Below are 24,863 nucleotides of genomic sequence, written 5' to 3'. Positions count from 1 at the left end.
ATATTGCCAGACAGGTAACACATAGATTCCTCCAACAAACAGGGTAACAAATTAACATGCTTCTTGAACTGTTGCTATTCAGCACATTTAAAATTATTATTACTCAAGTAATGACAATCATGATAAATGTATTCTGAGCTTTGCATTTGCCTTTGATCTCATCCTAATATCAGTATTCTGTTTCCCCATCCAGTTAGCCACAAAATTCCTTAAATTTTCACTAACTCTGTTTCTCAGTGTGAGACCCTATTTGCTGTTTCATTTGTGCTATTTAGAACTCATTATACTTTTCTCATGGGCCTTTGATAATGTTTTCCTCAATTTTCATTTGAAAGATTCACACCCCAAATAATTCCAAAATTTGACATTCTTGTTTAGTTCCAAACCTCATGGGTATAAAATCATGTGAGTGGAATTAGGGGGGAAAATCTGTTGAAGCCTATCAAAATGATTTTACTTTGTTTCTTAAACTTCTGCTGCTGTATTTATGTGAGCCTGAGGCCTAATAATAAATACTTTTCACTTACAGATGAAATTAGTACTCATGGAACTTTTGCCAAAGGCAAACAAAAACCAAAAAACAAAAAACCCCCCTGCAAAACAAATAAACAAAACCTCTTCAGCACTCTTCCCTATCTGCCTTACCAAATCAATTCTTCTAAAATATACTTCTCATACATGAAGTTACAATTGAGCAAATTAAATGTAGCTTGAGTAAACTCAAATACGTAATACTTCTTAATCATCTCCTTTTCCCAAGTTAATTTTACCCAGTGTCAGGATGAAGAGAGTCATCCTACCTACTTTGTGCGTTCAGTGACCTTACAGTAACTTCATGTTAAAGTTTTGCCTTGATTCTGACATCCAACAGTATCCTGAGGCCTAAGAGGTTTTCCTTCTCCCAAAGTCAGAAGCTAGTTAGTTGTTTATTCACAAAAAGTGTTCCTGTGCTGCCCGTTCCTCAGTGTTGAGAGTTTAGCTAAGCTATTCCATGGTGCTGCTGCCTCATCACCCATTTTGTTTGGTCAAGCAGCCTGAGGTGACCTTAAACCACCCTAACCCCTCATGCAAGAGCATGACGTAGCTAGCTGCCGGCAGAGTCACGAATAAATGTAAGTTCCTGATATAACTTCTCCAACGGCCCTTGTGATCAACAACCTGTGCTTCCCATCGCCCTCTCCTTATGCACCCCTTAGATAAGACCCCCACAAAGCTTACCAAAGCCCTGCTCTTTAGATTTGAAGGGTCCAGTTCAGCCTTAGCCCAAGAACCCCAAAGTATTTCACCCACTGACCTTAATAAAGGCATGTACCCCAGATCCAGTCTCCCTCTCTCTGTCTTTACTTTGCCTTGACCTCCCCATGTGGCCCCTCAAGGCCAGGTACTTCCCATGAAGACCTGTGAGTGATTAACTTCTCTATTTCAGTTTCTCTTGTGGTCTGTTGTTGAACTGCAGTTCACCACCCAGCACCCTGTGCTCCACTTAAAAAGTGTTAACTTGACAAATTCATAAGACTCGGTCAGATGACTTGTCCTTTTTAGGTCTCTGAACAGCAACGGCAATGAGTCTAGCTTATTAAAGAAAAAGTGGCAACTTATATTTTCTTTTTGCCAATAGAAATAAACTACACTTTACAATAAATAATCCTCAAAGTTGTCTCTTTTTGAAGAAAATTTAAGTGTTTTGGAACAATAATATTGTAACAAAACAAGATTATCAAATGCAAGTTTAAGTAGAAATCTGTATTGGTTTCCTAGTGCTGCTGTAACAAATTACAACTTGGTGGCTTAAATAATAGAAATTTATTTTCTCACAGTTGTGGAGGCCAGAATTCCAAAATCAAGGTGTTGGTGGGGCCAAGCTCTCTCTGAAGGCAGTAAGGAAGAACATTTCCTTGTCTCTTCCAGTTTCTGTTGGTTCCTGATGGACCTTGGCTTGTGGTGGCAAAATTCCAATCTCTGCCTTGACCTTTATGTGGCTTTCTTCCCTGTGTCTGTCTGTGTTCTCACCTCTTCTTACAAGGACATCAGTCATTGGATTTAGGGTTCACCCTAAATCCAGGGTGAGATCATCTTGAGATCCATAACTAATTACATCTGCACAGACTCTATTCCCAAATAAGGTCACATTCTGAGATTTCAGGTGGATGTGAATGGGGGGAAGGGGCACTCTTCAACCCACGACAGCAACATAAACAGGAAGAGTTTGCCAACAGTCCCAAAATTTAGAATAACCTTGTGGTACTTTTAAAATGTGTCCGCAAATTCTTTAGTATTATTATCTTCAAGAGATGGAATCTAATTTCCCTCCCTGTGTGTGCAACCTGGACACAATGACTCGCTTCTAACAAACAGAAAAAAAGTGGAAGTGATCATGTGTGACTTTGGAGACTGTCAACAGGCACAGAGACTCCACCCTTGTTCTCTCTCGTATTGCTCACTCGGATGGAAGTTAGCTTCTCTGTCGTGATGACATGTAAGTGTCTGATGGAGAGGCCTCCTGCCAATAGCCAGAGAGGAACTAATGTCTCTTGCCCGCAGCTCTGTGATAAGCCATCTTGGACCTTCCAGTCCTGTTCAAGCCTTTAGATGACTGCAGCTCTTGTCCACATCTTCATAGCAACCACATGAGACATTTTGAGCCAAAATCACCCAGCTCATGTGTTCCCAAATTCATGACCCACAGAAACTGTGAGATAATAAATGTTTACTGTTTTTAGCTGCTAAGTTTTATAGCAATTTGTAATGTAGCAATGGGAAATTAATACAAAAACTCTATTTATTTAACGAATACTTAAACAATAAGATTTTCCTTATTAATTTACAAAATAATTCTATAAAGACAATTGTAATAACAGAAAAACAAACATAAAAGGAAAAAAAAATCACCCAGGATTTCATTACCTTAATAAGTTGTTTTTACTTCTCCACTTTCCTTTTTAATCCACCCACACTCACAGCTTTATAAACCTATGGTGGCTGCAATTTGTTTTCCCACCTCTTCACTTTGCATTTCACTTCGTCATAAGCATATTTACTGTGTTATTTTTACGGTCATCAAATTTATCAGTTTTAAATTAGTGCACCATAGATTGCTTAATTCTTTTACTGCTGTTGAATAATTGGGTTGTTTCCAATATTTTGATAATATGTGTTACAAGGAACATCTTTGTGCATAATTTTTTTTCTATTTTCATAGATAGATTCCACATACATGACCACCGTATCAAAGATTAAAAGCACTGGATATATTTTTAAATGTACTGCTATATTTTTCTGAAAGGTTTATAAAGTCTAAACCCTTTACAGTTTTAATATACTCATAGTAAACAAAAGTACCCTCCGATTAGGAACCAGTTTGAAGAAATTTAATTGTAGTTTGAAAGCTGCTCCTCAGATAATGGCATTTTCTTAGCTACCACATGACTTAGCATCAATAGACCTTAAGAGAAGTCATCACAGATGTGCCTGTATTACTGTAATTTACCTGAATTCCTTTCAGTGATGAAGCACCCATATAAAGGAAAACTCCATATAGCACTGGCATAGGAATAAACTGTAAAAGAACAATTTGAAACAAAGGCACAAGTTATTTTCAAGTACAATGTGGTCAAGATATTTTACACTTCTTAAGAAAAACACAGAAAAATAAATAAATATTTTAGAAGCAGAATAGGGCAGAGCCAGAAGACATGGGTTCAAATCCCAGCTCCAGCACTTTTTTAGCTGCATAGCCTTAGGTAAGTTACCTAAGCTCTCTTGTGCCTTGGTTTCCCCATATCTAAAAAGGGATAATAATAGGTCTAAGTATTTAATAGGTCAAAACCAATAAAAATGCATAGGATACATAATAAACAATAAATATTAACTATTATTATTATGCTACTTTAGGGAAATTTGGATTTTGTTTCACAATGGTAAGGTATTTAGATTAAAGGTAAAAACTGGAGCTAACATTTAGACATTGTTCCTACATTATACCAGATATTTGTAAACATGTGGATTGTTCAGTTTTTCTCTTTTTATTGGAATGTCTCAGCATCATTTTTTTCTCTATAATTACTTATATAACATAGAAATTAGTTCTTGCAAATTGTGTAAATTATTAAATAAAAGTTAACTTGTGTAAATGAATAAATAATTCAATTAGAATTTTCAAATTATGGACAACTAAAATGAATTATAATTTAAAATACAGTTAACACACCTTTGAGATATCTGTCAAAATTATATGACAAAATAATTACTCTTTAATGCTCTTTAAAATGGATTCAACTATTTTAAACATGAAAAAAATAAGCATATACAATAATAATGTCCATGTAATAGTTTTATGAAACATTTAAAATACAACACTGCATATGTGGCCATGACCTTGCTTATCTCTGCTCCTCCACCTTACACTAAATAACATTAATTCCAAATACATCTGTCCGCTGACAAGAACACAGAAACTTTATTTTGTGCAGGCCTACAGTAAACTCAGGTCACAAGTCAGTCAGAGATGAGTGACTGTTTCCTATAACTTGATTACCATCTCAAAATTATAATAATAATTTATACATCAAATTTTACTTTGCCAGATTCATTTTTTTATGTATTTAAGAATTCTAAAATATAGCACATAATTTCTCTTGTTAAGAAGCTATATAAACATGGTAAAAAAAAATTCACCACTTTCATCACATGCCATACAATATTTACAAATTGATGGCTTGGATTCAAATGAAATTTCTTAAACAATAATAAATATAGTCTGCCTTCTCTCAAATTCATAAAAGCAGATTTCATTACCTTCAGAATACTGGTCATAAAGACTGATGAACCCATAAGAATAAAAATCATAAGCCCAGTAACCCTTTGCTCTCGAATGCCAAGAAATTTGGGTTGTTCTCCTGGAGCTGAACATTCTGATTCCAGTTTTAGGCTGTTGACATGAGTGATGGAGAGGACAGTGGCAGCCACAAACCACGGCAGGCCCATGATGGAGCACACACCAAGCATGACAGCCACCATCAATAGATCCAGATGGTACCCACAACCTTTCTGTTAAGAGAAAGAAAAGAGGATTCTCATACAATCTGAATTTGGAGTAGAGACCAATGACACCACCACCGTGGAACAATAAAGAAGAGAAAAGAGATACTACTTTGAATCTTACACAACTGATTCCAAAATGCAAAATAAAGATAAAAAGCTAATAGTCTCAAAATATATAATCCACTTAAAGAAAATTTGCATAAGTTCCTCCTGCAATGATGATTATAGTGACTTCCACGTATTTTAATAGGTCTAACGTGATTCTGGCTTAATGGTACATTAGTCTACATTCTACTTCTATTGAATAGGTAGAGTCATTATCAAATATGCTCACTTCGCTTTGGTTCCTTAAATGGGCAGGTTAATTTGCAATTCATATGTCTATTCTTTCATCATTAATTCATACAAAAAATACTGAGCACCAATTACATGCCAGGCATCAGGTTGAGAACACAGAGTAAGGGCTGTGTCCACAACAGAGCTAAGAATGGCCTGGTTGTGACTGGAAACCACTTCCTGACAATATCCAAGAAGCCCTTCTGCTAAGATCTCCTCAAGATACGTTCTCCTTAAACCCTCAGTTTCCAATTGCCCTCTTTTGTCTCAATGGCTGAATTTTACTGGGAAAAATAATATCATACAACCTAAACTTCCGCATATACCATTTTAATCTTCGTATAGTACTACTGTGTCTTTGTTCTCATCTGTTTCAGTTTCAGCACTAGAAAAATTTGGTCTCCCCTTAAAGTGATAGTTTTTGTGTTTTCAATCCCCTCTACGATCCTACTCACCATCACTGACCTCCAGATGGTGCAAACTTCAGTGCTTTCTTGGACCAGACAGGAAATGTAAGTGAGGAAAAACAGGTGCAAGGGGCTTGTGGAGGTGTGGGGAACTGGGGATTGCTCTCTTGGGGAGCGTGGCTCCCTAAGAGTTCTCTGAGGAGACAAACTGAAGATGGGGAAGAGCTGAGTTCCCTCTGCCTTCATCCCCCATAGGAAATTGACAGTGTAAATAAAGCCTCAGAGGTAGCAGCAAATGGCTTAGCCTATTTTACACTCCAACTCTTAATGACTACTTCATAAGATATAATGTAATAAAGTGGTTAAGGATATAAGTTCTGGAGACTGGTAGTCTGGTATTACATTGCTGGCTCAACTAATGATCTAGGGCAAACCATTTAACCTGTTGTGCCTCTGTTTCCCTATCTGAAGAAAGGTGAAGATGGTAACAGGAAACATCTTGCTGGGTTGTTGTGAGAATTAAATAATGTGCAAATGATTCTGCACATCATTTAGAACAATGTCTGGTATATTAGTAAGCCCCCAGTAAATGTTAGGGACTATTATATTCTAGCTGCTGAACAAGAAATTTTCCTTTTGCATTCACTTGTTTCAAGGCTCCTCAATAAAAACACGTATATGTTTCTTAAGGGCAGGTAAACATAATTTCTCAGTATATCCCAGTTTTTAGTGCAATCATTGACATACAGTAAGCAATCAAAAAGTTACAGATTGACTCTTTTAAAAGGAAATATGCACAATTGAAACATCTTTTAGAATCAAACTTTGGTGCAATTTAAAATAAATATAGCTGTTAAATTTATTATTATGAACACAAGCAGAAATTACCAATTATTGTAGAGGAATAATTTTGGCTTTTCTTTACAGGCAGTTTTACCAAGCTGCAAGCAGTTTCCAGTTAATCTGAAAGCTAATATAAGCCTGGAGGGTGAAACATACTGAGTATCTGATGTGTATCTGTCATGGTAGTGTTTTCTTTCTGCTATTTTATTTTGTTAATTGCTTTATTAAGAAAAACACCCTGAAAGTCAGTTGTACTTCCTTCCTTTTCTGCTTATCTCTGCCAAATTATAAAAGAACAGGAGATGACAGTGACGAGAAAATAAGAGATATCCACATAAGGACATTTTCCTCCTGGGGTGGCACCAATCCAGTGGCACCCCTCCTTGGGTCAGCTGAGCTGGGGCCATGCTCCAGTTCACCCAAATGCCTAAACTCAATTTCCCTTGTGAATATGCCTCTAGAAACTTTTTTTGCTAGGAACTCGGGAGAGATTTTCATTATTAAGAGCTGGAGGGTGGGAAAAGAAACAACCTTGTGTCAGCATGACCGAAAGGTATAAGAAGTTTCACCAGGGCCATACTATGCTTCCTTGGTCATTTTGCAGAAATTTTGGAAGATGCAGTTGCATAGAATAGAACTCAAATTTTAGTCCCATTAAAGTCTAACGTCTTAACCAGTTAGAGGAATGTTTTGTCCTAGGAACTCTGGAGTGTGAAGAACATGAACCGCGAAGGACCTGATCCTCAAGTCCCCGCTGTTCAGGCAGTACAATGTGAATGGTGTACCCTGGGCTGTTTTGCAAAGTTGTGGTACTGCTAAGAGAGAATGGAAGAGGTGCTAGTGGCCAAGAGATAAACATTAGAGGAGGGCAGAGGACGTGGGGCCTTGCGAGTTGGGCTTATGCTTCTTGCACACCCTGGACTCTCCCAGGGTCCATGCTTCCTATGGCTTCATAACATGGAAGTCCTTCTTTACGACAGCAATTTCCTATAGCTCTTGTCTTAGTGTTTTAAAAATATGATACAAATGTAAACAGTGGATTCTAGGTTGCAGGAAGCAGACAATTATTCTCAGGGAATAATTTCCTTTTTAAATTTAGAAAGCTAGCTTTGTAAAGTACAAGTAGATAATAAAAACAAAAATACAATTCCCCCTGATTATGTTGTGCAACAATGGGAGCATATTAATCTAATGTGAATCAAAAGAAATAAAGCAGTTCTGGCACTTCCACTAATTAATCATTATCCTTCTTCTTGCCTTTCATATAAAACGTCTTTAAAAACTTGGTCTTTGTAACCAAATTATTAGCTGATAGGCATGCCAGCCAAAGGGAAGTATCCCTTTGTCAGAGAGAGAACTCTGCACCTTCTAACATATTTCTGTAGATTTTTTTTTCTGAAATAAAGACAGAACCAGAGCTTCTATTCTCACATTCACCCATGAATCACGGGAAATGGACATATGGGAGGAAAAGGGAGCATAGCAACAGGTGATGCTACACCAGACCCCACTAAAACCAACATGCAGCAAGACAAGAGGCCAGCCAAGAGGACCATCTGATACCCAGATGCCACTGCTGAAAAAATTCATTTCAAAGCTTGGCAGCAATTTCCTGCATCTGTCAAGTTAACCACATAAAAGACTATAGATTGACATGAAGAACCAGGCTGACAAAGAGGGCAAAAAAGAACATATCAAATGCCATAATCATCAAGAGACTGTGGTGCCAAATGAATGTTGCAAATGCATTCATTTACTCAAGTGATCTGGGATTGTATTGCTGTTTATTAAAAGTGATGTCAAAAGAAGCCTGAACTGTCTACAGAAACATGTAGAAAAGCCCACATTTGTATCTTAACAGAAACTTTCTTTTCTGAAAGATAATATCTATCTTTCCACTTTTAGAGAGTGGACTTAAAAAAAAAAGTGGATATATTTAATTCTTTTCAAAGGGATTCAGTTAACCAATGCTTATTGGACTTCTCAAGGGAAGAAACACACAAATGAGAGATGCTGGAGAGAGTATGGATTTACATCTAGATATAATATAGATGGTAATTTGCATTCTCAAGTTTTTACATTTGCAACTTCTGATACTTTTGAGTGACCCAAAGGAGCACGAGGTGCAGTGAGTTAGAGTTTTGCTGATCTTGAAATTCTTCATTCTGAGGGAATCCGTCGCTTAGCCTGTTAGTTGGGGCTACCATTCTTTAGCTCAACACAGCTTTATTGTGTATGCAGTAACACTCACAAAATGATAAAGAGATTTTTAATGGCAGGGGAAAAAAAAAACCTCTAAAAGATAAACCAACTACTGGTTTTGGTAATAAAAGTGAAAAGATCTAAAATATAAGTTTGGGAGAGATAAAGAGTGAAATGATGAATTTCTAGGTGACTTGGATACGTGATGGTGACTTAGATACACGATGTGGCCTCTCTCAGATACTTGATACAGAAGCTGGAAATCAGGATTCATTAAACTATCTCAGGGAATGCTCTGACCAAGGCAAAAATGGGTTTTCAAGAGAGGAAAGAAAATCAGTAAAAGCCGAAAAGGTGGTTAACTTGTGGTCTGGGGTTATACTCAAGAAATGTGTGTCTTTTTGTGACCATGTGGTTCAAGTTAAAGCTAGAGATTGTGCAAACATTTCAGGGAAGCGACAGGCGGGGAGAGCAGCTATGGAACAAACCGTTACTCTGAGTAAAGGATATTCTGAGAAAGTGATTTTTTGTTGTTATTAACAGGAAAGTCAGTAGCAGCAGACCACACTATACGGAAGCTTAGAGAAGACAAGGGTTATACGCAAAAAAAAAAAAAAGTGCTCAGTGTAGATAAAATATATCTTCACTGGCAGGAACTTACTTCGCAAATACCCAAATGCAAGGCGAATGGGGTGTTCCGACTCACAGGCAGGCCAAGAAAAGACTGGCTCCTCTGCTTGTGACAATATAGCAAATTTTATGATTAAGCCAGATTTGCTCTCTTTACTAAATCTAGGCTATTAAGGGGTAAAATATGAATCTTTTCATTACATAGCCATTTGTACAATAACAAGTAATGTGCAAATGATGTAATATAGTTTAATAATATAGTCTCAAGTTTATTTCAGTGACAAAAATATTAAATGCTTTAGTTGTACATTTAGTTCTATAAATGCAGGTACTTGAAAGGACCACTTAAAGAACGCTTTAGTATGTTTTAGCTATTCTACACAATATGTAAAGGGGGGATAATGTAGTATATTTGTTGATCTGGAGCTTTGGAAAGTCTGTGAAAGTCAAGGGCCTGCTGTGGGCTCATGAAGAAGGTGGCGATATCTGGGAAGCGCAAGCACACAGGACAGCCAAAAATGTAATCTCACCCTTGGCAATTCTCCACCTACTTCCACTTTCTGTTTTAATATGATTCCACTAATATTTAGAAAAAAATTTACAAAGAAAACTTCTCAGTGAAATCAGTGATATTTCTACCTAATTATAAAAGCTTCCCCCGCCAAAAAACAGAAACAAAAAAACCCTAACTTCCTTTGAAAGGGAAACAATGATTATATAGCTTACTTTCTGTCTAAAACAGGAGTCTTTTAGTTCATTTTAAAACACGTGTCATACAAGGAAATATATATACTGCCGGTAAAAATGATAATGCAGATTGACATTGTAGACATGGGATGATTACCATGATAATGCTCTTATGTAAAGAAAAACAGCAACATACGTAATAGTATGAAAATACATATTTCAGTATACAATAAATATAGAAATGAGAAAAATAGAGATGTTTTTAGTTCTAAAAAATAAACTGGTGTCTAGGAAAAATGTTTTCCCACTTCTTAGAGAGTAGCAGACTAGCAATGTTCAACATAAAGTTCTTAACACCGGTTTTATAGATGTACTTAATCAACTATGTCACTTTTATAATTAAGTTGTGGTGGTATTTGCTTTTGCAGAAGGCTCATATTTTAAAAGCAAATAATATTTTTGAATGATTGATATTAAATAAGTTGACTACTAATTTGGAAATCTGAATTTCTTGTTTTGAGATCTGTAAATGATTCAAAGTTTCCAATATTGAATAATGTGGTTCAGCAGTATTTTGGAGCCAGCTCATATAGACTTATAAGAGCCAATTGTTTAATTTTCAAATTTTTTTCCTGCCAATTGATGTCACTCTAGTAGCTTGAAATGGGCCATGATGGGAATATTCACGTCATGAAAATCGGCAAACATTATAAATCAGGGTATTTCTTTTTATACACAGAGAACTGGTTGTTAAGCATGTACCAGCACATCACTGGTCTATTTTCTAAGACTTTATGTGATATTTTTGTAGAATATATCTTTAATAATTAAAAAGTTTTTTGACAAAAGCAAGAAGTGAATATGAACTTGTTTTAAAAAAGGTTTTGAGCACTCAAGTTACTTTCTACAGAGCAAATAAAGAATGCTCTTTATTTTAAGACACACATTCTCCCCAATATAATAGACAAAATTCCTTTTCAGTAAGATTTGTTACAAATAACTGTGCTTTCTTATACGTATGTCACTACTACTTCCCATCAAATAGTTCAATCAGATTTTTTAAATCTAACAAACATACTTAAAATTCTAGAAAGTATATGCTTTCTGTTGCTCTGACAATGAAACTTTTCCTAGAGTCTAAAGAGTATATACAGATAACTGGTAATATCCTATGACACCAGAAAAAAACAATATTGTGCATGTTCTGTTTTTATAAGGTTTGATTCAGAATGCTTTTAACCATTCAATGATTTTGTTGATTTTACTTAACATATTCCTATAACTGATAGTGCTCGCATTACACATCTTAGACAAACTGCACACCGGTGAACAACTAATTATTCACAGTTGCAAAATGGTAGGGTCAGAATATAATAAATAAGATACATTTATATTTATTCTCTTTCCAAAAGAAAGTCATTGAAATCTGCTGTAAAACTCAACAAAGATGTCACTTACAAACTATAATATTTATGACTGGGTTTTGATGTCATAGACATTATAGATGGAGGAATAACTAAAGAAAATGAGAATTATTTGAAGATGCAATTTTTTCCAAAATGAATGCAATCTAATAGACACACAGGGTTAAATAGAGATATAGAAGAATCCCAGATGTAAGATAAATTGGTAAAGCTACACTTCACCGAAATAGATTATTTCATTAAAATCTGTTAAACATGGTAAAGAAAGCTAGAACTTTGGCAATGTTTGTAAATTTTAAGTCCTGGAGGTAGGATTCCAGAGTTTAGAGCTCAGCCAAGTGCTATAAATAAATTAATTACTAATTAATTAATTTTAAGCTTATTGTAAGACAAAGTACCATGAATATAGAAAATAAAATTATGAATCTGAAAATATTTTAATATTTCACTATGCAAATGACTACAGAATACAAAGTATAATAAACATCAACTGATGTCAGTTAAATCACAATGATTTACATTAAAATGCATGTTAAAATATACCTTTAGCTTATGCTCTTTTCTGTTGATGATGACGGCTGTAATCTGCTGGTCCATAAAAATTAGAATAGTACAAAGTAAAGCTGGAATAATAGCAGCTACTACTGTCCACCATGGATTTGGACCTAAAGGTGTAACAAACCAGCCACGATCATCTCTGGTGGGCTGTGAAAAATGAAATAATGCATAATTATTAACTGGATTAATGAATATCTAATCAAATTGTCTTACAGATAATACCAGGAAAGCCCTAATTATAAACTGATATGCTGAGTGAATTGTATTTAATAATAATAATACTCACAAAGCATTTATAAGGTACCAGGCACCATTTTAAGTGCTTTAAAAGTTTTAACTTATTTTTTCTTCACAACAGTCTGAAGAAGATACAGATAAGGAAACTGAGGCATAGAGCGGTTCAGTAAATTTCTAAAGGTCCCAAAGCCAGTAAGTAGTAGAGATAAGATTTCAACTGACAGATTGGCTCAAAAATTTGTGTTCACAATCAATACTTATATTAAATAAAATCATATTAATATTTATTATGTATGATTGGAAATATTTATCATTTATTTACATTTACAAATATCATGTTGACCACTGTGTATACTTATTTTAGATGTGTATCCAGACCACTATATATAAACGGAAAAAAAGACACTTGGTCACATCATGGGCTCAGGAAAAGTTTCTAAACATTGTTGGTGCCTGAGATGAGTCCCAAAGGAGTTCATTTCAACAATTCTTTGTGGAAGTCGCCAGCTCTGTTTGATAGGTGAGAAAATAGGCTCAGAGCTCACATAGTAACATGGTCCGAACTCTATTCGAGACCTAATTTTACCTGTTTTCCAAACCCTATCCATTGTGCAATTCTGCATCAAAAATGCATTTCCCTTACTTTCAAAATACTTCCCTATCTTTTAGGAATACAGATATTCCCACTGGAATAATTGACAGGAAATTTTTTCAAGTGGCCTCTAGGTTTCTATTTCTATAATTTCTATTTTTTTCTAATATTGGACCAAAATTTTAGTCATGCTGTGGGCATTTTATTTACTGTTATATTAATCTATATTCTTTATATTTTCATGAAAATCCCAAGTACTAGGGTTATAGCCATCAACTAAATAAACATTAGATCTAAAGAGATGAAGACATAGTAAATGCTATGATAACTTCACCTTGAAAACACTTGGTACTTGTAGTTTTGGAGATGGGATCCCAATGGCATAGTCAATTAAAACCATACATAGAATAGTAAGAAAGACAGCAAAGTCGCTCACTATGGATCGAACCTAAAAATAATGAAAATACTTGTCACTTGAAGGAACTATAAATAGTGAGGAATACTCAGGAACATAATCTAGAATCACACTTCATAAACACTTTATGACATAATATCATATATTTTATGCATACTATAATATTACTATTAACTGTCATATTTATATTTATGTATCTCTGTCATTAAGATGAATACATGTTCAACCTTTTCAAAATGAGGCATTATGGAATAGCTACAGTGGTGACTGTCCTCTTTTCAGTTTTAATTTAAAATCTAAGTTTATTTTGGGAATCTTGCATGATACCACTACACCAGTGGTGCTGATAAAAATCTAAGGTTATTATGAATTCCAGTGTGTGAACATTTAGAACACAGAATAAGGTTTCATGGCTAGAATTTGGCTAAATTTAATACTTTTTCTCACACAGGTAACATTTTAATATGATAAAGCTGAAATACCACAAAATAAAATTATCTATTTTTATAGAATAAGCATATTTTAGCTTATCCAAGATATAAGTATGGCAGCAGGTAATATGCATAATAAAGTATGTAAATTTAAAAGTTATTCTATGTAAGCAAGTTTTTAAAGCCATTTCTCATTTATAAAGCATTTTTCCTTGAGAAAAATCTTTAAACAATAGTCAACAAGATCTGGCTTTTATTAGGATGCCTTTATGATACAAACACATACAAAATGCATGCATTTAATACAATAGAAAAATGTATATTAATCAAATTAAGCTTTGGGGGGAAAGACATGAATCTTCCAACTTAGGGAAGGAAGAGGTAACAAAAAAAGAAGTTTCTCTGGAAAAAAAAGTTTTTAAAACATTTTCCCAGAATAGAATTTTCTTCACATTTTTTAGCTCATCCCTAAAAAGCTTTTCTTGTTCTTTTTCCTTCCTTCCTTCCTTCCTTCCTTCCTTCCTTCCTTCCTTCCTTCTTTCCTTCCTTCCTTCCTTCATTTCTTTTTTGGCTGAGTCAGACCTTATAGGTGTTACTCTGCAGTGTTAAATATTGAACTAAACTGTTTCTCTGTTTACTTTCCTTTCCAAATATGCAGATGCAAACGTGGTGGGTTAGGGGGAGGGACTGACACTTTAAAAACGAAAAAGAGGATAGTGTTCCAATGAGTCTTGCAGGGGCTTTCCCAATTCCAGAATGTAACAGTGGCTCCTATGAGGTGTCTGTCAGGCTGGAATAGTTCCCACTGTTCCCTGGGCAAGAAAGTGACAATCAGTAATGCAGTTTGTGCTTTTGAGTTCCAAAAATGAAACTGGGAAAGTGGGAGTCTATCTCTGGGATTTGAAGTTAGGAGATAAGCCTGGAGGGAATGTGCACTCCTAGCACCTGTACCACAAAATGCTTTCTCTTCACCTCCCTCTCTACACACCACTCCTAATCTGGCAGCTCAATCACACAAAAACCTTTTAGTGGCTCTGTTAATGACAGCAATAGCTCTTTCTTTTGTCCTAAAACACACATGACCTCATAACATGCTTTATGTTAGTTCACATTATGATCAGAAAAATTGTAGTCTATGAAAGTGAGGGGATGGAAAAAGATATTCCATACAAATGGAAATCAAAAGCAAGCTGGGTAGCAATACTCATATCAGACAAAATATACTTTAAAGTAAAGACCATTACAAGAGACAAGGAAGGACACTACATAATGATCAAAGGATCACTCCAAGAAGAAGATATAACAATTGTAGATATTTATGCACCTAACATGGGAGCATCTCAACACATACGGCAAATGCTAACAGCCATAAAAGGGGAAATCGACAGTAACACAATAATAGTAGGGGACTTTAACACCCCACTTACACCAATGGACAGATCATCCAAACAGAAAATAAACACAAGCTTTAAATGACACATTAGACCAGCTGCACTTAATCTATATTTATAGGACATTTCATCCAAAAACAACAGAATACACCTTATTCTCAAGTGCACACAGAACATTCTCCAGGACAGATCACATCTTGGGTCATAAATCAAGCCTCAGTAAATTTAAGAAAATTGAAATCATATCAAGCATCTTTTCCAACCACAACGATATGAGACTAAATATAAATTACAGGGAAAAAAACTGTAAAAAATACAAACACATGGAGGATAAACAACACACTACTAAATAACCAAGAATCACTGAAGAAATCAAAGAGGAAATAAAAAATACCTAGAGACAAACGACAATGAAAACACGATGATCCAAAACCTATAGGATGCAGCAAAAGCAGTTCTAAGAGGGAAGTTTATAGCAATACAATCCTACCTCAAGAAACAAGAAAAATCTCAGACAACCTAACCTTACACCTAAAGCAATTAGAGAGAGAACAACAACAACAACAAAAAGAACCCAAAGCTAGCAAAAGGAAAAAAATCATAAAGATCAGGTCAGAAATAAATGAAAAAGAAATGAAAGAAACAATAGCAAAGATCAATACAACTAAAAGCCGGTTCTTTGAGAAGATAAACAAAATTGAAAAACCACTAGCCAGACTCATCAGGAAAAAAAGGGAAGGACACAAATCAACAGAATTAGAAGTGAAAAGGGAGAAGTAACAACTGACACCACAGAAATACAAAAGATCATGAGAGACTACTATAAGAAACTATATGCCAATAAAATGGACAACTTGGAAGAAACAGACAAATTCTTTATTTAGAGAAGAGCCAACACCTATCCTCCTCAAACTCTTCCAAAATATAGCAGAAGGAGGAACACTCCCAAACTCATTCTATGAGGCCACCATCACCCTGATACCAAAACCAGACAAAGATGTCACAAAAAAGAAAATTACAGGCTAATATCACTGATGAACATAGATGCAAAAATTCTCAACAAAATACTAGCAAACAGAATCCAACAGCACATTAAAAGGATCATACACCATGATCAAGTGGGGTTTATCTCAGGAATGCAAAGATTCTTCAACATATGCAAGTCAATCAATGTGATACACCATATTAACAAATTAAAGGATAAAAACCATATGATAATCTCAATAGATGCAGAAAAAGCTTTTGACAAACTTCAACACCCATTTATGATTAAAAAAAAAAAAAAAACTCTCCAGAAAGTGGGCATAGAAGGAAACTACCTCAACATAATAAAGGCCATAAATGACAAACCCACAGCCAACATCAATCTCAATAGTGAAAAACTGAAAGGCTTTCCTCTAAGATCAGGAACAAGACAAGGGTGCCCACTCTCACCACGATTATTCAACATACTTTGGGAAGTCCTAGCCACAGCAATTAGAGAAGAAAAGGAAATAAAAGGAAAAGAGGAAGTAAAACTGTCTGTTGCTGTTTGCAGATGACATGATACTATATATAGAAAATTCTAAATATGCCACCAGAAAGCTATTAAAGCTAATCAAAGAATTTGATAAAGTAGCAGTATACAAAATTAATGCACAGAAATCTCTTGCATTCCTATACACTAACAATGAAAAATCAGAAAGAGAAATTAGGGAAACACTCTCATTTACCATTGCAACAAAAAGAATAAAATACCTAGGGATAGTTAGGGATAAACCTAACTAAGGAGGCAAAAGACCTGTATGAAGAAAACTATAAGACACTGATGAAAGAAATCAAAGACAATACAAACAGATGGAGAGATATAATATGTTCTGGGATTGGAAGAATCAACATTGTCAAAATGACTATAATACCCAAAGCAATCTACAGATTCAATGTAATCCCTATCAAATTATCAATGGCATTTTTTACAGAACTAGAACAAAAAATTACACAATTTATATGGAAACACAAAAGACCCCGAATAACTAAAGCAATCTTGAGGAAGAAAAATGCAGCTGAGGGAATCAGGCTCCCTGACTTCAGATTATACCACAAAGCTTCAGTAATCAAGACAGTGTGGTACTGGCACAAAAACAGAAATATAGATCAATGGAACAGGATAGAAAGCCCAGAGACAAACTATGGTCAACTAATCTATGACAAAGAAGGCAAGGATATACAATGAAGAAAAGACAGCCTCTTCATTAAGTGGTGCTGGGAAAACTGGACAGCTACATGTAAAAGAATGAAATTAGAACACTGCCTAACACCATACACAGAAATAAACTCAAAGTGGATTAAAGACCTAAATGTGAGGCCAGACACTATAAAACTCTTAGAGGAAAACATAGGCAGAACACTCTATGACATAAATCACAGCAAGATCCTTTTTGACACACCTCTTAGACTGATGAAAATAAAAACAAAAATAAACAAATGGAACCTAATGAAACTTAAAAGTTTTTGTACAGCAAAGGAAACCATAAACAAAACAAAAAGACAACCCTCAGAATGGGAGAAAATATTTGCAAATGAAGCAACTGACAAAGGATTACTCTCTGAAATATACAAGCAGCTCATGAAGCTCAATATCAAAAAAAAACGAACAACCCAGTCCAAAAATGGGTGGAAGACCTAAATAGACATTTCTCCAAAGAAGACATATAGATGGCCAAGAGGCACATGAAAAGATGCTCAACATTACTAACCATTAGAGAAATGCAAGTCAAAACCATGATGAGGTATCTCCTCATGCCAGTCAGAATGGCCACCATCAAAAAATCTAGGAACAATAAATGCTGGAGAGGGTGTGGAGAAAAGGGAATCCTCCTGCACTGTTGGTGGGAATGTAAGTTGATACAGCCACTATGGAAAACAGTGTGCAGATTCCTTAAAAAACTAAAAATAGAATTACCATATGACCCAGAATACCACTACTGGGAAAATACCCTGAGAAAACCATAATTCAAAAAGATACATGTACCACAATGTTCACTGCAGCACTATTTACAATAGCCAGGACATGGAAGCAACCTAAATGTCCATTGACACATGAATGCATAAAGAAGATGTGGTACATACATACAATGGAATATTAGTCATAAAAAGGAATGGAACTGAGTTATCTGTAGTGAGGTAGATGTGCCTAGAGACTGTCATACAGAGTGAAGTAAGTCAGAAAGGGAAAAACAAATACCGTATGCTAACACATATATATGGAATCTAGAAAAATGGTACTGATGAAGAGAGTGGCAGAGCAGGAATAAAGATGTAGATGTAGAGAAGGGACGAGAGGACAGAGGGGGGAAGGGGAAACTAGGACATAGTGAGAGAGAAGCATTGACATTTATACACTACTAACTGTAAAATAGATAGCTAGTGGGACGCTGCTGTATACACAGGGAGATAAGCTCCTTCCTTTGTGATGACCTGGAAGGGTGGGACAGGGAGGGTTGGAGGGAGGTTCAAGAGGGAGGAGATATGGAGATATGTGTATGCATATAGCTGAGTCACTTTGTTGTACAGCAGAAACTAGAACAACATTGTAAAGCAATTATACTCCAATAAAGATGTATTTTTTTTTTTTTTAAAAAAGGACAACCCTGAAAAAAAAAAGAAAGAAAGAAAAATTGTAGTCTAAGTACCTTGGTTGGAAAATAGCGGCTAGTCTTGAACTGCTTCAGTGTGGCTGATAGAGTAACTGTGGAAAAGAACAGGATCACTGACCAAAATAAAACATCTGGAACATATGGGTGTTCATGGCCACAGGCTCGTCCAACGTACTCTCCATGCAATGATTTGCATTCCTGCCAGAGGAAGTAAAACAAATGGAGCTGTTAAGAGAAAAAGCTGGACACATTTCTTTCAGAAAACTAATGTCTTAAGATCACTTGCAGTTGAGTTGCTGAAGTTGTTCAATTAAAGCTCCTATTTGGATAGGTAGTGAGCAATACAAACCACTTCTAAAATTCTTGCCTTTTTCAAATTAAGTTTAAATGTATAAAACTAACAGATTTATCAATTATCTTAATTTTCACATCAACCTTATAAGATAGGTAGTTGTATTATTTCTATTTCATGTCTGAGGAAACTGAGGTATACAGAAGTTAAGAATTTGCTTTGAACTCACCGTGGCTGGGTGGCAGCAGAGTTGTGACATAAATATGATACCTTTGGTGGGAATATTATTGCATATTAAAGAAGAACAATAATTTTGTAGAATTATGTAGTCCCCAAGTTCCCAAGAACAGTGAGAAAAGCAACAAAAAACCCTATGATATATTATTACTGGAGTGAAATTTGAAGTCAAAGATGGGGCTCAAATTTAAATTATAGAACAAAAGAGAAAAAGTTACCATAGGGGCAAGGCAAAGTTCATATTTACTATGACTTCTTCATGGTCTTTTTTTCCAGGTATATATTTTACAAGCCCCTGAAGGATCATTTCTAATTGCTGCCTTAGCCATGAGGTGGCAGCAAAGTCAAAAAAATTTCCTTTCTTGGGAGAAAAAAAAATGAGCATTTTAAATATTAAAATTTTGAAATTAAAACTTTTAAAAACTCATTTTGATTTTTACCATTTTATTTTAAAGATTAGAACACTAAATTTAAATTTTTTATTTCAAAACAGAGAAAAGAATGATTTAAATGATCCAGTGACTTCCTTAGTACTTGAGATATTCTGGACCTGAACAGAAAAATATGGACTTACGGATTGATCACCAACAGAGACTGTCCAATGAACAAAGCCTCAGGCTCTGGAGTCCTTGTATAGCAGAAAACAAATACCTTCAAAAGATTTTAGACTAAATCACAGATTACTACACTGTTATCCAAAAACAAACTAGTAAAATCTAAACCTGGGGCAGCTACCTCTAAGGCTAGGCTTCTTGAGAAATATTGTTTGTATACCTTATAGTTATCTAAAACAGTTCTGCCCCCTTTTCTAATCTAACTGCAAGTGCTACACTCTTTGCTAGCTAAAGTTGAATTCCAATTATCCATGTTAATATAGAGCACAATAACTTGGGTAATTGAAAAACCAAAGAAAAATCCCCCAGGTCTTAATTATAGCTTACTTTTCCTCTTCTCTAAACTCTGTTAAAATAAAGTATCGAAAATGAATCCTTGAATTTTTTAGTCCCTTTTCTTGTCCCTTGTCCAGATATATTGTAAAGCAATTACTAAGCAAAGTAATGGTAAGAAGAATGGATAAATACAAAAAGGAGCTAGAAGCTCTGTTGTAAATACATTATCTATATATCTGTGATCATCAGTCTTTTGTGCAGATATAAAAGTCCTCCAAGTCTTGGACTTGGCTGGGTCTTGTTCTCAAGTCTTAGGAACATTTTAAAGGATCATTTAACTGTCTTATAAGCTATAATAAATTGCCAATAGCTTGCCTAACTACTTTAATTCAAAGCAAACTTGAAAAGCATATTTATGTTTTCTTCCTTTTAGGGGGACAGCACGTCATTTAAAAAGGAAATATTGTAAACTACTAAATTCTACATTTTCTGGTTTATACTAACTGTACCCTTAACACACACACACACACACACACACACACACACACACACACACAGAGAGAGAGAGAACAAGTCCTGAGATTTGGAAGAGAAAACTAAATCTAAATCCTGTTCTCTTATTTTGAGTCTCACATATGGTTTCACTTACAAAAATGAAAAAATGCTTGTTGACAAACTCATTTCTACTAATTATTCTTCAACACATTCTAAGTTTCAACAATTTTATAAGTTGGTAAAAATTAAGTTTGATAAAATAAGAAATTAAATTTGGCATTAGTGTCCTGCCCCTTATTTACGTATACGCAAAATATGTAATTCTGGCACTGAAGCAATTCTTTACCAATTGCTAGTTAATTGCTTGTGAATGTTTTAAACCTCGCCTAGGAATTCCTTATAATGACAGATTTTGAGATACTGCTAAAAATACACATAAACATAGAAACCTAAGTATTCTCGTTTGCTATAAAACATTTGAATTAAGCAATATTCACAATAGCCAAGATATGGAAATAACCTACATGCTTGTCAATGGATGAATGGATTAAGAAAATGTAGTCTAAATATACAATGGAATATCATTCGCCCTTAAAAAGTAAAGAAATTCTGTCATTGCAACAACATGGATGAACCTGGAAGCCATTATGCTAACTGAAATAAGCCAGACACAGAAAGACAAGTACAGTATGATTTAACTTATAAGTGGAATCTAAAAAAGTCAAACTCAGAAGCAGAGAATATAATGATGGTTACTAATGGCTGGAGAGAGAGGAAAAATGGAGAAATATTGGTTGAAGGGTACAAACTTTCAGTTACGCAGGATGAATAAATTATGAAGATCCAATGTATGACACAGAGACTATGGTTAATAATATTACATTAAATAATTGAAATTTGCTGAGAGAGTAGATCTTAATTGTTTTTACCAAAAAATCCAAAAGGTAACTATGTGAGGTGATGGGTATGTTAATTAACTTAATTGTGGTAATCATTCACATTGTATATATATACCAAAACATCATATTGTATACCTTAAATATATACACTTTCTATTTGTCAACTATACCTCAATAAATCTTGAAAATAAAATAAAACAAAACCAGACATTTACATTAAATAGTAAATTTGTGATTTGAGACTATTTTTCAAAACAAGCATTAAATGTTTATTGAACACTGACTATGCATACAGCTGTTCAGGAGAATCAAAGAAAGCTAGTTCTTTGCCCTTGCTGAGTTAGCAAGGTATAAATTACAATTCATGAGCTATGTAACAATTCAATTAAAAATTATCAAGTGAATAATATACAAAGTAAATATTACATGACTATTTTTACAAAACTAGTTATAATAGCCATTAGTACAGTTCTATATTAATAAAATGTTTTTGGTGATACTGATGTTATGCTGAGAAAAAAAAGCCCAGAATAACAATTAAGACAAAAAAAACTTATGGCCCTAACTGACTTAAAAATTGTAACTTTTTTTCATTATGTAGCATTCCTTTTGGCGACAAAGGCTATTTCTGGTCAAGATTAGTAATTATCCATTGCAAAAACTGCTTTTAACTAATGAAAAATAATATGAAAATTTCTGCCAAAATGTTAACACCTAGTACATAACTTAAAAAAGAAAAAAAACCACAGTGCTAGATTTGCTTTGATTGCAAAATATTTTTCTGGAGTTTTATAATATTTGTACAACGAAAAAGATTTCTATGTGTCACTAAGTGGCTCGGTTACTAAACTGATATGTTTTTCATAAAATGAACTAGAATTCATATAGTTTTATGCTGATGGTTACAATGGGATTTGAGTTTATACAGGTATGTAAAGTGGCAGAAGCTTTGGATTGTAATGTTTGTAATTGGGAAGAACAGAAAAGAAAGTAGAATGACTCAGATTTTAATACCTATGAAAAGCAGAACACTTTCAATTTTTCCAGTTTTAAGATTTTATTGATTAGAAGTAAAGGATGCAAATGTAGATGGAAAAGGAGACACACAAATATTATAACAGATTAAGAAGAATTGAGAAACTCAGTTAAGGGTGGGAGGAGATACCATAAAGAGGAAAGACAAAAATATTTTTAAAGGTATAAGATTTAAATTTGATAGGTGAAAAATATGTTGCCATTCTCTTTCTTTAATGGAAGATAAGGAGGAAATGGAAGCAAGAAAAACTATCCTGAGGGAGGTGTCAGAATTTTAAGAAAAGTGGCTTTTGTTTTTCCAAAAAGTTCAATATTTACACTAAAATATTAACAAACGTCCCCTCCCCCTCAACATATTCTGAACAGCTGGAGCAGTATTACAGAGTAAGGTAAAAGCATTCTTTACACAGAAGGCTGACAGTTCTGCCATATGGTTTCATTTAGGTCAATACTACTCTAATGTGCTTTCTGTTAATCTAGTCACATTATGCCATATATGTGTGCTTTTAGAATAACTCAGACCTACTAACTACTGGAAAAACTTAATAATGAAAAAAAATCCCAGTTTACTTATGCATACTTGGAATGGATGAAATCAAAGTTAAATACAACTATCACTTTTATAATAGTATTTATTTGAAACAATTCACCTTAGTGGCAATAATTCATTTAAAATGTCAGTAAAAGCCCTTCTAGTAATAAGATTCAAAATATGACTTACTTTTCAGTGTTTCACTTACCGACACAGTTAGGTTCTCCCAAATTATGTCGGAGGCAGAAATATTGGACTCCCTCCATTCCTTCAATGTATCATTGCTAGGATTATGTGGTTCCACACAATTACACCTGCAAAGGCAAAAGTGTCTTTTGTGAAATAAATATCTTTTTGTCACCATACTTAAAACAAATGTGTAATAGGTCCCTCTTCCCCAGTCATAGCCTTCCTCCATCTGAGAGATAAGTGGTTAGGTGATTCTAAATTCCAAAACACACTATTTTCAGACAGCAGGATAGATATATTGCTAGGACACTAGATCATTTCTAATGTTCCCTGGAATGAGAGGTCATTCTCTCTCTGTCCCACTCAGAGGAAATTTTTTAAAGAGTAGCTTAGAACACAGGGCTTTTGGGGCTTCTTAAACCAAGATGCTTTCCAGATCTTACAACAACCATTTGCCCCTAAATTATTAGTCAAGTGGAAAAAATGATAAACATCCAAATGTATTGTTATAATTTACTTATTTTTATTAATATGGTTCAACCATATCAATTAAAATTGCAGTTATGTAATTCATATTCTAGAGATCATTTAGAATTTTGCTATGTAATTAAAAAAATTAAATTAAATTAAAGCTAGGTTGAAGTAAGAACCCTAGGTATCTCAGGATATACTTTTCTTTGTGATGAGTGATAGTCCTATTAAAAATCAAACAATGAATATGCAGAACATTTTGAGTAGCTACTACATATAAGGTAACATGGTGAATACTGGGTGGAGAAAGAGCGGAGAGAACAGGAAAGAGTTGGGTAAAGTGGTACTATTATGTAATTAAGAAACAGCTTTTGATCTCATGTACTTTATAACTTTGTAAGTAAATGAGACGAAGACACAAGCAAAGATTATCAACAAGTTAACAGTCTTAGATGTTAACTTCAATTTACAAATGGTTTGTTTCAAAAATTCATTCATCAGCCTATTATTTGCCTTTCAGAGAGCATTTTCTTATAGAAGCATTTTATAAAACCAGTGGCTGGGCTCCCAGATTAACCCACATATACTACATAACTTGAACATTAGTTGGACTGCTATTTTAGTGATATTAATTGAACTGTAGGACCCAACTACCATTATTTCTATAAGAAAATATATTATTGTTTCTACTTGATGAATTCCTCTGCCTGAGCAACAGTCTCTTTACTGTTTTCTACATCAGGAATTTTAGTCTGTTCTTTTTTACCACCACTCATCCATTTTTCAAAGTGTAGAGTATCTATTATTATAAGAAACTCTACTTGACTTGAGCAATACAGACAGGCATGTTACTGCTCTCACTAAGGAAGATTAGAATATTCCACCTGGGCTCACTTGGAGCGCTAAAAAAACAGAGAATTCCAATGAGAAAGTTGTTGACAAGGTTTTTAAAGGAATGAGGAATGGAAGTATTTGCTACTATGAGCAGCTGCAAT

General features: G+C 34.5%; 1 protein-coding gene across 1 annotated transcript in view; it reads right to left on the bottom strand.

Annotated features, from left to right (window-relative positions):
• Positions 1 to 24,863, bottom strand: part of SLC4A10 (solute carrier family 4 member 10) — a 293,828-nt gene that overhangs the window by 21,541 nt on the left and 247,424 nt on the right. The window contains exons 15-20 of the mRNA XM_057745435.1: positions 23,417 to 23,522; positions 18,865 to 19,026; positions 13,291 to 13,404; positions 12,113 to 12,274; positions 4,795 to 5,046; positions 3,488 to 3,556 (exon numbers count right to left, since the gene is read on the bottom strand). Of these exons, the coding sequence (XP_057601418.1) occupies positions 3,488 to 3,556; positions 4,795 to 5,046; positions 12,113 to 12,274; positions 13,291 to 13,404; positions 18,865 to 19,026; positions 23,417 to 23,522 (865 nt within the window). The remainder of the gene's footprint in view (positions 1 to 3,487; positions 3,557 to 4,794; positions 5,047 to 12,112; positions 12,275 to 13,290; positions 13,405 to 18,864; positions 19,027 to 23,416; positions 23,523 to 24,863) is intronic.

Source organism: Hippopotamus amphibius, chromosome 8, assembly GCF_030028045.1.
Source record: "Hippopotamus amphibius kiboko isolate mHipAmp2 chromosome 8, mHipAmp2.hap2, whole genome shotgun sequence".
NCBI lineage: Eukaryota > Metazoa > Chordata > Mammalia > Artiodactyla > Hippopotamidae > Hippopotamus > Hippopotamus amphibius.
This window is presented reverse-complemented; position numbering and strand designations above follow the sequence as displayed.